The 16,850-nt window shown below is 42.8% G+C and overlaps 1 protein-coding gene across 2 annotated transcripts in view; it reads left to right on the top strand.

The window, feature by feature from the left end:
• The window catches only part of ACVR1C (activin A receptor type 1C), a 60,306-nt gene that overhangs the window by 32,753 nt on the left and 10,703 nt on the right, over nt 1-16,850 (top strand). The window contains exons 2-3 of one of the 2 annotated variants that reach the window (XM_069985100.1): nt 2,569-2,799; nt 15,931-16,170. In XM_069985100.1, the coding sequence (XP_069841201.1) occupies nt 2,569-2,799; nt 15,931-16,170 (471 nt within the window). Of the gene's footprint in view, nt 1-2,568; nt 2,800-15,927; nt 16,171-16,850 lie in introns of both variants that reach the window. The other variant, XM_069985099.1, reaches the window with a different exon arrangement.

Genomic DNA, 16,850 nt, shown 5'->3' with positions numbered 1-16,850 from the left:
GATATCCCATCCACCCTGCTTCAGTGCAACCTTGACCTACTGTATACTGTGCAGGCAACAGAAGGAATTTTTTATTTTTTTTTTCAGATCATTTAAATCTTTTTTTATTCCAAATATTGCTGTTGTTTTATCATGATGTCATCACCGTTATGGAGGGACGGACATTGCTACCATATTTTCCGGAGTATAAGGTGACCTATGACTTTTTAAGCAGATTGTCAGGGGTTCGCCTTATACGCTGGAAAATGCTGCGGTCAGGCAGGGGTTAACTGCAGCTATATTACAAAACAAACAAACATTTAACTCACCTAGGGCCCGTTCATGGCCTCCGTGCGCCTCCCGTACCGTTCTCGGCGCAGGCAGTGTGATGTACACTACCTGCGCCGGAGACGGAGATCACCGAACCTCTCTCTAGAAGCCGAGCGTCTCATCGGAGAGGCTTGGAGACGCTTGGCTGCCGGGAGAGCTTCGGGAGAATGAGGGAGGCTTCGGCAACTTCCGGCGCCTCTCTTATTCTCCCGAAGCTCTCCCGGCAGCTAAGCGTCTCCGAGCCTCTCCGATGAGACGCTCAGCTGCTAAGGAGAGGTTAGGTGATCTCCGTCTCTGGTGCACGTAGTGTACGTCACACTGCCTGCGCTGCAAACAGTACCAGACGTGCACAGAGGCCGGGAATGGGCCCTAGGTGACTTAAATGGGTTTTTTTTTAGGCTATGTTCACACTACATAAAACTACGGCCGTAGTTCTGCGGGGTGGAACATAGACTTATTTTCAATGGGATCCCAGCCGGAGTGTACACACATCGTATATACCTGGATCACATGCGGCGCCGGAAAAAACTGACATGTCAGTTTTCTGCGGCCGGAATTCAGTGAATTCCGGCCGCAGAAAGACCTGTCAGTTCACACAGTGAAGCAAGCGGCTCCGGATGCTTGCTTCACTGTGGGCTATGGGAAGCTCTGATGCGGGCGAGCGCTGATGCCGGTACTTAAGTACCGTCCGCGATGATCCGGACTAAGACCGGCCGTTCCATGACCCGGTGACCGGCCGATCTGTTACATAGTGTGAACATAGCCTTATAGTGGTCGCCCCATACGGTGGGGATGGGGCCATTTTTGAACCATACCCGGCGTATAAGACGACCCCCGACTTTTACGGTAAGTGTGTTTCCTCTGTTTCATGGAAGAATAAACTGGTTACAGTAGGTAGAAAACTTTGTTCTCTGTTTGGAGGCTCCCAAGTACAGTCACGCATCTTTTGAATCCAACACTATTCACCACTATAAGCTTGACACATTAAATATGTAGTCCAATCTGCAGGCAGCATGTTATAGAAGAGGAGGAGCTGAGTTGACTGATATATAGCATTGTGGGAAAAGTTCTGGGATGATTTGCCATTTATTCATGTAAATTTCTCTTTATTCAGAGCTAAGAAGCCAAGTGGGCGGTCCTTATCAGTGATTGACGGCACTCTCTATATGCTCACGTAGGCATACACTTGTATACAGACTCACATAACTGTCAGTCACTGAGTAGGCAAAAGAGGAGCCCGTGGAGCCTCATTGAAGAGTCTCAAAACACAGGACTAGCCAGATATCCCTCCGGGAAGGACCCAGCCAAGGGGCAGCTCCTGTTAGGAAACCACCAAAACCACCATATTAAGTGGCCCTATAAGTCAATGTAATGACAAGGGATAAACCAAGGCTAGATAACCATCCACATACAGCTGTTTCGGGGTGTTGCCCCTCATCAGTGTGGAGCAGGATTCTGGTTAGGTGGGAGCAATGCCTAGTAGAGCCATAAGAGAAACAGATTGCTGAACTCAGGGAGACCAGCCAAACGACAACACTGCCAGCTGCTAGTGAAAGCGCTCAATGCAGTGAAGTCCTAGGTGCATTGCCCCCTGGGAAACATGAGTAGGGCCGCCCACTTAACTACTAAGCCCAGAACGAGCCAATATTTACATGAATAAATGACAGGTGAAAAGTTCCCTTCATTTGGCTGTATGATGAACAAAGGGCATTGGGGCAATTAGGCCTTGGTTGGGCTTGGCTATATATGTCACTTAAAGTCACTTAGCTGTGTGTTGTTTTAAAGGGTTATCCCAAATTTAGTGTTGGAGCCCCACCAATCATGAGAATGGGGGGGGGGGGGGGGGGAGGTCTCTGGCCATGTGTATGGCCTTCTTCAGATGACCCATCTTCAAATGTGTCAGATTTATCACAGTGGTTGAGGTTGCTTGGTGAACCTGGTTCATCTGTGGACTGTCTAGCCTAAGCAGCATAGCTGAGCATTACTGTAAGGAGGGGAGGGTTAAGCCACAGCCAGAGAGTTCTGGCTGTAACTTATCTCTCCCAAAACAAAGGGGTCAGGCAGTGATTTTGCATCATGTCAGACCCTTTTCTCCACCAACTTCATCCGTCAGTGATCGATCGGGAGAGCCCCATGTGTTATACCAGTGTCTGAACCCAATGCATTGGCAATAGTAAATCTGCTCCAAATTGATTATGATTATTATAACTGTGATCAAATTTTATTAATCATCGCTCAATATTTTATTTCCATTGTAAGGTCTCAAGTGTGTGTGTCTGATATGTGAAAGCACCAACTACACCTGCCAAACAGAAGGAGCTTGCTGGACATCGGTGATGTTTGCAGATGGCAAAGAACAAGTCACCAAGTCGTGTATTTCTCAACTGGAGCTGAAGGCTCAGGTTTACTGTCACAGCTCAAACAATATCACCCGCACAGAGTGCTGCCTCTCCGACTTCTGCAACAATGTAACACTCCGTCTACCTGCAGGTCAGTTAAATATTCTTAATGTATATTTTCAAAAATACTTTTGCGCAACTTGAGCGCAGCGGAAGCAGCGTGATCCACTCCCAGGCCGGCCACTAAGTCCAACAATGTAGCCTCATAGACTTACATTGTTGGAGTCCGCCATTACGGAGATACAGCCGGGGAGTGGATCACAGTGAAACCCACTGTGATCGATGTTACCGTAAGCTTAGTACCTACAGGAGCAGGGACTCTGGCCTTTGACAGGAGTCCCTGCTCTTTTCTTTCTGTGGCAACCTATACTAATATCACAGCGAGCCACCTGATAAATGTAGTACGCCATTATTTGAGTGCATGGTGGGCACATCTGTATACTGCTTTGGGAGGATGGCATTGCCTCTCTACCACAACTGAGTCCTAAATAACAATCTTTTGGTTTCCATCACGTGAACAGGGGCTTATGGATGAGGTTGACATATATGATTGCCAGGACACAGAAAACAAAGGGGGAGATTTATCAAACATGGTGTAAAGTGAAACTGGCTCAGTTGCCGCTAGCAACCAATCAGATTCCACTTTCCTCAGAGACTGTTTGGATAATGGAAGGTGGAATCTGATTGGTTGCTAGGGGCAACTGAGCCAGTTTCACTTTACACCAGGTTTGATAAATCTCCCCCAGTGTTAAAGGGGCACTCCGGCAAAAAAAATTGTTCAAATCAATAGGCTCTATCATGGATAGATATAGCTGTATTAAAGGGGAACTCGACTGATGTCAGAAAGTTATATAGGTTTGTAAATCACTTCTCTTTAAAAATCTCAAGTCTTCCAGTACTTATTAGCTGCTGTATGTCCTGCAGGAAGTGGTGTATTCTTCCCAGTCTCTGCTGCCACCTCTGTCCTTCACAAGAATTCTCATAGAAAACCTTGTCTGCTTTGTACAGTTCTTGCCACTGACAGAGGTGGCAGCAGAGAGCACTGTATCAGACTGGAGAGAATGCACCACTTCCTGCAGGACATACAGCAGCTGATAAGTACTGGAAGACTAAAGATTTTTAAATAGAAGTAACTTACAAATGTAAATAACTTTCTGATATCAGTCGAATTCCTCTTTAATCTAGCTAAATCTATTCATCATAGAGCCTATTTGTAGTTAATATAGCATAGAAATTAAAATGGACTCCACAGAGGATATAAAGGCATGAAAATAAGTGAAATCTTTAATGAACTAACATATCTCTTGTGGTGTCCTCGGTGGCATTGCACAAACTGCTGCCGGCCTTTTGCCCTACTCATTTGATGAAATGCTCGCTAATTCCCATAGCGGTGACACAGTTGACTTATTGTTTGTTTTTTTTATTGCACAAGGAGCAAAATTTGGGTAAAAGTGAAAAAGGATACAGTTAGCCAAAGCCCTGAAAAAGTCATCTGTCTCCAGGCCTCCTCATGGACAGAAAGTTCTCCACATGTGACAACAGGGAATTGTTTAGGGGTAAATGAACAATATGGAAGAGGGCCAAAGTGAATTTATTACATGAACTCTTATACAAGATTTTATTAAGCCAAGCTGAGGTGGGAAGGTTATAACGGTTGCGCACACACGAACTGCATGCACACAAAACTAGATATAAAAACATACATATAATAGGACATTTATCAAACATGGTGTAAAGTGAAACTGGCTCAGTTGCCCCTAGCAACCAATCAGATTCCACCTTTCATTCCTCACAGACTCTTTGTAAAATGAAAGGTGGAATCTGATTGGTTGCTAGGGGCAACTGAGCCAGTTTCACTTTACACCATGTTTGATAAATCTCCCCTATAGTGTATACATATAGTAGTGACATATTCAGACACAAAATTCCTTAAAGGGAACCTGTAGCCGAGACAATGCTATCTTATCTATTGCCATCATTTTATAGAGCAGAAAGAGCTGAGCAGATTGATATATATGTTTGTGGGGAAAGATTCAGTATAGATTCAGTAAATTTTTGCTTAAAATCCCTGCTCATTCTGAGTTAAGGAGTCAAGTGGGCGGTGTCACTCAATGGACTGGACTCTTTAGCATGGAAACATCAGAGATTTTAATCGAAAAATTACAAGTTATACCGAATATTTTTATATAAAGATATATATCAATCTGCTGAACTTTCTCTGCTCTATGACATGATACCAATAGCTTTGGTAGCATTTTCATGGTGATGAGTCCCCTTTAATTTTTTACATCATTGCAGTTATAAAAAATAAAGTTTCATGACCTTTTTAGATCCACATATCCGAGATACTTGCATTTTTCTATTTTCAACCTGTGGCCGGGACAGAAACTGCTGCCATATTGGTTGGTATTGTTCAAAAATAAACCTCTCAGCCCTCCAACTCTTTGTCAGGCATGAGAGTCTGTAGCTATTATGATTCAATATGTTATTGTGTTACCTTGGGTTCTTTGTAAACCTTCCAGTGTGAATTGTGTCGACAAAGGACCCGAGCGCCCTTCAGCTTGTGTCATTGCGGAGCATTGCTGTAGGGTTTATTTTAAGCTGTATTCATAGCGTTCAGCTGCGTAAAACCATTATCCGTCTCCACATCAACATGCATACAACGATATCACTAAAAAGTGAGGGGCTGTGAGTGCAATGGACCCTTCCACTTTTTTCACCTTTTGTTATGTTAAGGCCTTGTGCTATTAATAAAAAAAAAAATTCTCCTGTTCAATCTTTAGTCAGTACCCCATAATAAGAATATGAAAACAGAATTTTAGAAACTTTGGTAAATGTATTAAAAAGTAAAATTACACATGGGTATAAGTATTCAGCCTCTTTGCTATGACGCATGGGATTTCACTCTGGCTCCTCCCATTTCTCTTGAACATCTCTGAGATGTTTCTGCACCCTGATTCCTGTGCTTAATTCAGGATTTGGAAAGACACGCCCCTGTCTATATAAGGTGTCCCAGCTGACAGTGTATATCATAGCAACGACCAAGCCATGAGGAGGAAATAACTGCCTGTAGAGCTCAAGGACAGGATTGTGTGGGGCAGAGATCTGGAGAAGGGGACAAACACATTTCTGCTGCTTTGGAAGCTTCTAAGAGAACAGGGTCCCACTAATCTATTGATATAATCAAGTAGAAGAGTCTTGCTGAGAAAGGTGACCAAGAACCTAGTGGTCATTCTGGCTGAGCGAAGGTCTGTCTGGAGTTTTCAAAAACACCTAAAGAACTCTCAGACTGTGAGAAACAAGAATTTCTGGTCTGATGAAACCAAGATTAAACTTTTTGGTCTCAGATCTAGGCATCATATCCAGAGGGGATCAGGCTGCTGCCCAATACCATCCCTTCAGTGAGGCGTGGTGGTGGTGGCATCGTACTGTGGGGGAACAGGGGGACTGGTCAGGGTTTAAGGAAAGCTGAAAGGAGAACATTCCAGAGTTATTCTTCATCCTGATCCAGAGCGCTCTGGAGCTCAGACCAGGCCAAAGTTTTGTCTTCCATCAAATCCGGGTGAGTAAACCTTGTGGTATCAAATCCAAGAAAACTGCCAGGGGCTTCACCTATGTACTGAGTAATGGGTCCGAATACTTGTGTCAGTGCAAGATTGTAGTTTTTCATTTTCAATAAATAAGCAAAGATGTCTAACATTCTGTTTTCGCATGGAGAATGATAGGGAAAAACGTGATATTTTTTATTTTAGCACAAGGCCACAACATAACTGCAGACTTTCTAAATGTATGACATCGCCTATAGCAATGTTTGTCAGATTTTCTGAGTTTTACTTAAAAGGCACACCTCTTACAAATGAGTTTTGTGGGCATGCCAGGCATTTTGTGGGCATGCTCTATTCAAGGAATTTGCCTATTACTGCGCTGCCGAATACTCTTCCTGATCACTACCAATAGTTTTACTTCTTATTACTTATTACCTTATATACGATCCAACAGATATTGAAGAGCCATTGTGTGACTGCCTCAGTCCTTATTTATTTGGCCAACATCCATCTTTTATAATGTTATTGTCTGTTGCTGGAATTTCATAAGAGCCTGGCAGGAAGTAAAGGTGCCCACACATCTGCAGTAGCTGTCAGCCAAATGTTTATGTGCTGTCAGCAGGGAAATGGGACCAGACAACCATCCCCCAGAAAACAAAGGGTCGGGCAGTTGAAGTCCAACATGTCTAAAGACTCAATTAAACGAGATGACTATCGTCTGTATTCGGCTGATAATCGTCATGTGTAATAGAAGGCAACGATTAGCCGACATGAACGATTGTTGGCTGATCGTTGCTGTCATTTGTCTCTTAACAAGGTGAAAGACAAACGACTAATAGAGCAGTGATCTGGCCCAGCTGAGCAATTAATTGTGCCTTCTAAAGGCGCTGCAGATGAGTGCTGATCTCTCTGATTGGTGCTCATTTGCAGCTGTGACGGAAGAAAATTGATTAATGTGAAAGGACATTTAGAGAGTTGGCTGGTATCATGCTGCATTTACACGGAGCGATTATCGTGCGAATTTGCACGATAACGATTGAATTTGAACGATAATCGTACGTGTAAACGCAGCGACGAGCGAGAAATCGTTCATTTTGATCTTACAACATGTTCTAAAATCGTCGTTCGTCGTTCGCAAAAAATTCGCAGATCGTTCCGTGTAAACAGTCGTTCACCGATTTTTCCTATGTGCAAGATCGGCTTAAGCAATCGCAAAACGAACGCAAAACGAATTTTCCGTACAATATATCTTTCCGTCTAAACGCTGATTGTTATAGAAAAAAAATCATCGTTACTTTGAAATCGTTAATCGTACGATCGGGCAAATTATCGTTCCATGTAAACGCAGCATCACTTATAACTATAAATCAATCAGTCATCCAACCAACCAACCAACCAACCAATTATCTATCAATCAGTCAGTCTATCTATCTCCTATCTATCTATCTATCTATCTATCTATCTCCTATCTATCTATCTATCTATCTATCTATCTATCTTTCTATCTATCTATCTATCTATCTATCTATCTATCTCCTATCTATCTATCTATCTATCTATCTATCTATCTCCTATCTATCTATCTCCTATCTATCTATCTATCTCCTATCTATCTTCTATCTATCTCCTATTTATCTATCTATCTATCTATCTATCTATCTCCTATCTATTTATCCATCTATCTATTATCTATCTATCTATCTCCTATCTATCTTCTGTCTATCTCCTATCTATCTATCTATCTATCTATCTATCTATTTATCTATCTCCGATCTATCTATTTTTCTACAATGGAGAAAGTAACCGGCACTCACGTCAGCTGTGATCAAACGGGGGCTTTTATTTCTCCTACAAAATGCATAAGCTATCTATCTATCTATCTATCTATCTATCTATCTATCTATGTATTATCTATCTCCTATCTATCTATCTATCTATCTATCTATCTCTCTCCTATCTATCTATCTATCTATCTATCTATCTATCTATCTATCTATTATCTATCTATCTATCTCCTATCTATCTATCTATCTATCTAGAAAAATGCCGTAATGGAGTTGAAACATCACATGTTTTGGCTTAAAGGGAACCCTTAACCATGAAAATGCAGCCTAATCTATCAACATTGTGTTATAGAGCAGAAGGAGCTGAGTGGATCGATATATATATTTATGGGAAAAGATTTAGTAGTACTTTAAATTATTGACTGAAATCTCTGATGTTTCTATGCTAAAGAGTCCAGTTCATTGAGTGACACCGCCCACTGGACTCCTTATCACACAATGATCAGGGATTTTAATCAACAAATTACAAGTTATACTGAATCTTCTCCCATAAAGATATATATCAATCTGCTCAGCTCAGCCTGCTCTATAACATGATGGCGATAGATTAGATAGCATTTTCATGGGGACAGGTTCCCTTTAAGGAATAAAGATCACCATTAGTTTTCATCCTGTTAATGATCCCACCAATAGCCAAATAAAAGGGAACTGGGGTGAACTAGGGTGACAGATAGGTTTGATGCTTAGCAGACATTATGAGGTTAAAGGAGAAGTCCGATGAAAATTTTTATTAAAGTAATGCATTGCCCCCCTGAATTACCAATTGAATTCAAATTGCCCCCCTAAATTACCAATTCAAATTACCAATATACACTTATTAGGGGAAATGCTTTTAAAGTGCTTTTTCCCTGCACTTACAGGCTTCACTTCCTGGATAACATGGTGATGTCACTTCCTGGATAACATGATGATGTCACGACCCGACTCCCAGAGCTGTGCGGGCTGTGGCTGCTGGAGAGGATGATGGCAGGGGGACACTGAGGGACACAGAGCACTGGAGGGACACTGAGCATCCCTCTGCCATCATCCTCTCCAGCAGCCACAGCCCGCACAGCTCTGGGAGTCGGGTCGTGACATCATCATGTTATCCAGGAAGTGACATCACCATGTTATCCAGGAAGTGACATCACCATGTTATCCAGGAAGTGAAGCCTTGATGCAGTACTAAGTGCAGGGAAAAGAAGCACTTTATAGGCATTTTCTGTAATAAGTGTATATTGGGGATTTCTATAACTTTTCGGGACAATACAATACTTTACTGAAAATTTTAGCTGGACTTCTCCCTTAAAGGGGTAGTGTGGCGCTCAGCAATTATTCACAGAATAACACACATTACAAAGTTATACAACTTTGTAATGTATGTTATGTCTGTGAATCGCCCCCTTCCCGTGTCCCCCCACCCCCGCACGTGTACCCGGAAGTGTGGTGCACTATACATACCTGATCCATGTCGACCAACCCCGTCCGCCAATTTCTTTAAAGACGTCATCTTCGGGAGGCCAGCCGACCTGCTCCTGCCGACCCCCCTCTGCCGTGTCATAACTGTGCTCATCCGCGATTGGCTGAGCACAGTTATTCTCAGCCAATCGCGGATGAGCAGCGGATGACTCGGCAGAGGAGGGCCGGCATGCGGGACGGCTGCAGCGAGTCGTTCGGCCTCCCGAAGATTGCATCGACAGAAGACGGGGGTCGACACGCGTCAGGTATGTATATCGCACCACACTTCCGGGTACACGGGTGGGGGTGGTGGGACACGGGAAGGGGGCGATTCGTTGTATAACTTTGTAATGTGTGTTATTCTGTGAATAATTGCTGAGCGCCGCACTACCCCTTTAAGTTTAAGGCTTCTTCCTCTTTCTATGTTGTTTATGTATTACACCTGCATTGTGTATATATGATACAATACATAACCACCCTCCGTGCAGGGAGAAGCATTGAGGCTAGGCTAATAAATAGTGCTGAGCTGACATTTCACCAGTTATAACTCGCTGTAGATGTTTCCTACTGATAACAGAGACACGAGTGCAGCCAAAACAGATGGAGACTGTACAGACCTCATTGAGAAATCCCCACTGATGAGAACAGAGAGCAGATTCTTATGCTACATTGTAGCTAAAAGGGATAGTCTAGCGATTTTTTTTTTTCTTTTTAAATCATCTGGTTTCAGAAAGTTATATAGAATTGTTAATTACATCTATTTAAAATTCTCCAGTCTTCCAGTACTTATCAGCTGATGTATGCCCTGCAAGAAGTGGTGGATTCTTTCCAGTCTGACACCTCTGTCCATGTCAAGAACTATCCAGAGAAGTAGCAAATCTCCATAAAAAACCTCTCCTGCTCTGTGCAGTTCCTGACATGAACAGAGGTGGCAGCATTGTGTCAGACTGCAAAGAATATACCACTTCCTGTATGACATAAAGCAGCTGATAAGTATGGGAAATTTAAATAGAATGAGATTTTTAAATAGAATTAAATTACAAATCTATGTAACTTTCTGAAACCAGTTGATTTAAAAAAGAAAAACATCTTTGCCGGAGTACCCTTTAAAGTGAACGTGTCACCTGTTTTTATTTTCCCTTTAGTACATTAATATATTCCAAGCCATCTTACCTGACCTTTCTGCACAGCATTTAGACAGATGCTTTACAGCAAGCCCTATAGACATAGGAAACAATAGATAGGTCTCATTGACTTTTATGGGAAAGTGTTCTAGGCATGCTGTGTGACCTGTAAAGAGATTTGTAATTCTGTCTGATATGATAGTAAGGAGACTCTGAAAACTTCTTGGTCTTCCATAATGAAAGCAATAGCACTGGCAGATAGAGGGGTATCCTGAATGGGGGCACCCTCCTCTATTATACACCAGATAGCCCCTATAATATAACGTTTTCATGGGAAAAATAAGGGTCACTCTTTATTAATACATATTGATAGATATGTGGTTGATAAGCACAGGTGTGAACAGGGGCTGATCGGATTTCCTTGCTCAGCAGTGACTGTGATGCAGTGAACCTGGCGGCATTGTTTGCAGGGTTTCCAGATTAGCTGTACCCGTTCAGGAATGTATAATTACATTACAGAGGGTGTGATCTCCAAATATTTCCCCGGGGCGGCACTTCTCGCATCAGGAGGTGAAGCACTGTTAGGGGCTTTCATTAAATCCCTGTCGCGGAGCGTCAGATAGAGAAAACCACTCAAGCGTTTTGTCTTTAATAAAGGACGCAAGTAGTTTACACCAACATCTGGGTAAGAGGTATAGCACAGTTCATCCTGATCTGCCTGGTTCATGAACAGAACTACAGGAGACACTGACAGAGAAGTAAACCTGGCCATACATCTTATTTAAAGTTTCTATTCTAACCCATGGAGAAGTTGAGGCTCCTATACACAATAGATGGTTGGCCAGTCCTGCTGACAATGCCCTGGGCCATACTATCATATTGTTCTACTTCAGGGGACCATATAAAACTTAAAGGGGAAGTGTTTTTTTCTACTTTCAGATCAACTGGTGTCAGAAAGTTGTATAGATTTGTAATTTACCTGTATTTAAAAATCTCCAGTCTTCCAGTACTTATTAGCTACTGTATGTCCTGCAGGAAGTGCTGTATTCTGTGCAGTCTGACACAGTGCTCTCTGCTGCCACCTCTCTCCATGTCAGGAACTGTCCAGAGCAGGAGAGGTTTTCTATGGGGATTGGCTTCTGCTCTGGACAGTTCCTGACATGGACAGAGGTGGCCGCAGAGAGCACTGTGTCAGACTGAAGAGAATACACCACTTCCTGCAGGATATACAGCAGCTGATATGTACAGGAAGACTCAATATTTTTGAATAGAAGTAATTTACAAATCTGTATAACTTTCTTGGACCACTTAAAGAAGCAGTTCACTTTTTTTTTTTTTCACCCCCCCCCCCCCCCCCCCCGGTTAGCCGCTGTCAAGTATACTTACAGAAGATGATCGGTGTCCCGTTCCCGTCGGTCAGTTCCTTCCCGCGGTGCCGTTCACATCGGGCGCGCGCTCACTTCCGCCGGCGCTGTGACTCCTCTTCTCTCCCTTGTCATTTGAACGCCGGAAGTCCCTCGCTTCCATAGAGAATGCATGGAAGCGAGTGACTTCCGGCGTATAATCACTGGGCAGAGAAGAGGACTCGCAGCAGCCGGCGGAAGTGAGCGCGCGCCCGATGTGAACGGCACCGCGGGACGGAACTGACCGACGGGAACGGGACACCGATCATCTTCTGTAAGTATACTTGACAGCGGCTAACCGGGGGGGCGAAAAAAATAAAAAGTGAACTGCTTCTTTAATTTGAAAAAACTTTTTACCCTTCGGAGTACCCCTTTAACCTTGTTTAAAAAGTTAAAAAAACCTTTTAATATAGATATAATGTCGGAAACCCCATTCAGAGATGGATCATTACTTGCCTTGGATTCCACATGTTGCTTGTCGGCCCAGCGAGCCGCCTGTTATCACTGTGGACGTTGCCCTATAGATCAGGTATAGTATAGTATGGTACATGGTGGTGGGAAGTACAGAGATGTTGGGAGATCATTCGTACAGTTTATATTACAGGATTAAGTTTAAGGTTTAAAGATCACATTTGTTTTTATCTTGTGAACTGCACAAGAATCTCATTGGCTCCAGTGATCCCCACCTCCTGTATGGTTACCTATGCAATGTCAATTAAAGGGGTTGTCCAGGAAAAATCTTTTTCTTTCAAATCAACTGGTGTCAGAAAGTTATATAGATTTGTAATTTACTTCTACTAAAAAATAGCAAGTCTTCCCATACTTATCAGCTGCTGTATGTCCTGCAGGAAATGTTTTATTTTCAGTCTGACACAGTGCTCTCTGCTGACATCTCTGGCCCAGACAGGAAATCGGCCAGAGATGTCAGCAGAGAGCACTGTGCCATACTGAAATTAAAGGGAACCTGTCACCCCCCGTGCCGGGGTGACAGGCTCCCGACCCCCCGTTAGAGACCCCTATACTTACCTCATCCCGCCGGGTCCCGCTTCTGGATTCGGTCGGGTCCCGGAGATCTCAGCCGCTGCAGCCCGGCGCGCGCGCTGACAGATGAGTCCAACGCTCATAGAGAATGACGGAGCGCTGGACTCTCCTGTCATTCTCTATGGGTGTTGGACTCATCTCTCAGCGCGCGCGCTGGACTGCAGCGGCTGAGATCTCCGGGACCCGACCGAATCCAGAAGCGGGACCCGGCGGGATGAGGTAAGTATAGGGGTCTCTAACGGGGGGTCGGGAGCCTGTCACCCCGGTACGGGGGGTGACAGGTTCCCTTTAAAACAACATTTCCTGCAGCACATACAGCAGCTAATAAGTATGGGAAGACTTGAGATTTTTTAATAGAAGTAAATTACAAATCTATATAACTTTCTGACACCAGTTGATTTCAAAGATTTTTTTTTCCGCTGGACAACCCTTTGAGTGCAGCAACTGACAGCTCTGTCTGTTCTATAGACCAGGGGTAGGGAACCTTGGCTCTCCAGCTGTTGCAAAACTTTAGCTTCGGCTGTCCAGGCATGATGGGAATTGTAGTTTTGCAACAGCTGGAGGGACAAGGTTCCCTACCCCTGCTATAGCCATTGAATAGAGATCAGGGCACATGCCATCACCACCACTCCAATCTAACTAATCGGAAACAAGGGTTGTTGGGGCCTCCAGTGATCATATCAATCATCTATTCTGTAGATAGGTAATAACCCCTTTAAAAATCCATATCCCTGGCCAGGCAGTGGTTCTACATGTCAATATAAGAAAGGGCGGGTTCATAATAGGGACACACATATTATAACCAGCCTGCTTTCCCTGGGCTTACACTTTAGAATCACACAAACCTCATTGCACACTAAGAAAGTTATTAGTAGTTCATATTCTACGTAATGGAACAGTGACACCTACTGGCAGAAATATGTTATAGCATCATGGCAGCTCATTATACTGTAACTATTGACCAGCAGTTTAGATACTTTCTCCACTTAGCTGCTCCATGTTCACAAAATGAAAAAAAAATTGCAGCACTCACCAAAATAAATAAATAAATAAAAATAGTTGTGCTCTTTATTGCATGTGAACACTTAAAATCAGCAGGTAAGACGCACATGAACTCTCCAAGTTTCATGTTGGAGTGGTGTATACTGCTGATGTATACCTATAAGTGATATCTGTCATATATAGTCTCCCATGTTAAAAAAAAAAAAAAAAAAAAAAATTCTTCGGCAAATCACTATCATTGTCAAGGTGTTTATATACACAGCTAATGTAGCAAACTAGATCTAAGGAAATGGGATACATGACTGCTGATCTATGAGCATAACCTCTGCTGTCCAGTAGGGGGTGCTCTTGCTTAAGAAAATGGAGCATGTACCTTGCAGAGCTACTTTGCTATGGCTTGTGTGGGTAACGTGTATATGTGACTGTAAATTATATTCACATAATGAATGAATGATATGATGCTGGTACTGAAATACTTCTTTGGGATTATAGCTATATAGGAGATCACATGGTACTCTGTATAATGCTGTATGTCCTTCCTGAAACTTTTCTTATGAGACATATGGTACTAAATCCTAAATTTCCAGTGATTACTACAGAAACGATGAGAGAGAGAGAGAGAGAGATATGGGGGGGGCAGTGAAGGGGAGAGTGGGAGATAAAGAGTATGAAGGAGAGAGAGATGTAGAGAGAAAAAGAAAGCTGCAGCTACATTGTATCTTTGCAGGAACTTTGCATAGTGTGACCCATAACCTGTGTTATAAAACTCCTGTGACTTACCTGCAGAGTCTCCATTATATTCTATGAGATGCAGCTTCACACTCTTCTCCCTGTATAATCTATGTGATGCAGCTTCACACTCTTCTCCCTGTATAATCTATGAGATGCAGCTTCACACTCTTCTCCCTGTATAATCTGAGATGCAGCTTCACACTCTGCTCCCTGTATAATCTATGAGATGCAGCTTCACATTATTCTCCCTGTATAATCTATGAGATGCATCTTCACACTATTCTCCCTGTATAATCTATGAGATACAGCTTCAAACTCTTCTCCCTGTATAATCTATGTGATGCAGCTTCACACTCTTCTCCCTGTATAATCTATAAGATGCAGCTTCACACTCTTCTCCCTGTATAATCTGAGATGCAGCTTCACACTCGGCTCCCTGTATAATCTATGAGATGCAGCTTCACATTATTATCCCTGTATAATCTATGAGATGCATCTTCACACTCTTCTGCCTGTATAATCTATGAGATGCATCTTCACACTCTTCTGCCTGTATAATCTATGAGATGCATCTTCACACTCTTCTGCCTGTATAATCTATGAGATGCATCTTCACACTCTTCTCCCTGTATAATCTATGAGATGCATCTTCACTCTCTTTCATCCTATATATTCTATGAGATGCAGCTTCACTCGGTTTTCTTCTGTATTCTGCATGTTAGAGAAATCTATCAATCACAAGAGAAGAGGTGAGACAGGCTAAAGCTGCGTCTTATAGAATACTTTGGAGATTCTGTATGCTGATGGCAGAGACAGTGTTCTTCATGCTTGTTCACATATGTCTTGTCGGCTCCATATTTGAATTGCATAGCATACAGCTCTATTCTTCTTTTCAAAAAGGGATAAACTCCATTGTAAGTAGGTGGGGGTCTGTCAAGTGCCAACAGGGTCAGCCATATGACAGATCTGGCACAGCTTGGATTCTTTTTTTTCCCCGTTTTTTGTGATGGAACATTACAACAGAATTCCCATTACTAGAAGAAACACAGTACTGGTGAACTTTTATTAACCATTTGTATTTTTTTAATCAGCAGTCTCTACAAGCCCATCCCAACTTGGCCATGTGGAGCTCTGGGTGTTGGTCACCATTCCGATATGTGTCCTGGTGATAGCTATAATGCTAACCATGTATACCTGTCAAAGGCGGTACTGTGCCTACAAGAGAACCCGGCGGCAGTGCATTGAAGAACCTTTAACAGATTGTAACCTAGACACAGATGGGAAATGCTTGAAGGATCTCATATACGATATGTCCACATCAGGGTCAGGATCTGGTAAGTTCTACTTTTGGCTTCCAATTATCAACTCTGTTCTACTCTACCATCTCCTAGGTTGTATAGAAGTAATACATTTCACTATCAAGGTTCTTGAATATAAAAATTAATGGCAAATTATATAAAAGCTATAGTGTGTGTAACCCGAGAAAGTAACCACCATTTCAGTAATTAAAGAGGTATTCCGCTCAAACATAACTTTTGATATGTTGCTGCCCATGGTGAGACTAACAATTCCTTCCATATTTCTTATTATCTATTCAGTCTCCTTCCCCCAGTTCTGAGCTGCTGCTTTCTGCTGAAGACACAAAAAACTGTGTGTTACCAGTTCTCTCCGTCTATCCCTCCTCCCTTCTGAGACGATTGATGTAAACAAGTCCCTATCTGCAGATTTGTAATGCTGAAATTAATCAGCAACTTTACCTGACATTAACCCTCCCAGCATTACAAAGAAGCTACAAAGCTGCAGATACAGCTGCCAGAAAAGCTCACACACAGTTTTTTGTGTCTTCAGCAGAAAGCAGCAGCTCAGAAGTGGGGAAAGGAGACTGAATAGATAATAACAAGTATGGAATGATTTGTTCGTCTCAGCATGGGCAACAACATATGAAAAAATATGTTTGAGCGGAATACCCCTTTAATTACTGAAATGGTGGTTACTTTCTCTGGTTACATACCCT

This window comes from Dendropsophus ebraccatus, chromosome 9, assembly GCF_027789765.1.
Source record: "Dendropsophus ebraccatus isolate aDenEbr1 chromosome 9, aDenEbr1.pat, whole genome shotgun sequence".
In the NCBI taxonomy this organism is placed as follows: Eukaryota; Metazoa; Chordata; class Amphibia; order Anura; family Hylidae; genus Dendropsophus; species Dendropsophus ebraccatus.
Note: the sequence above shows the minus strand (reverse complement) of the source record. Positions and strands in the feature narration are given on the sequence as shown.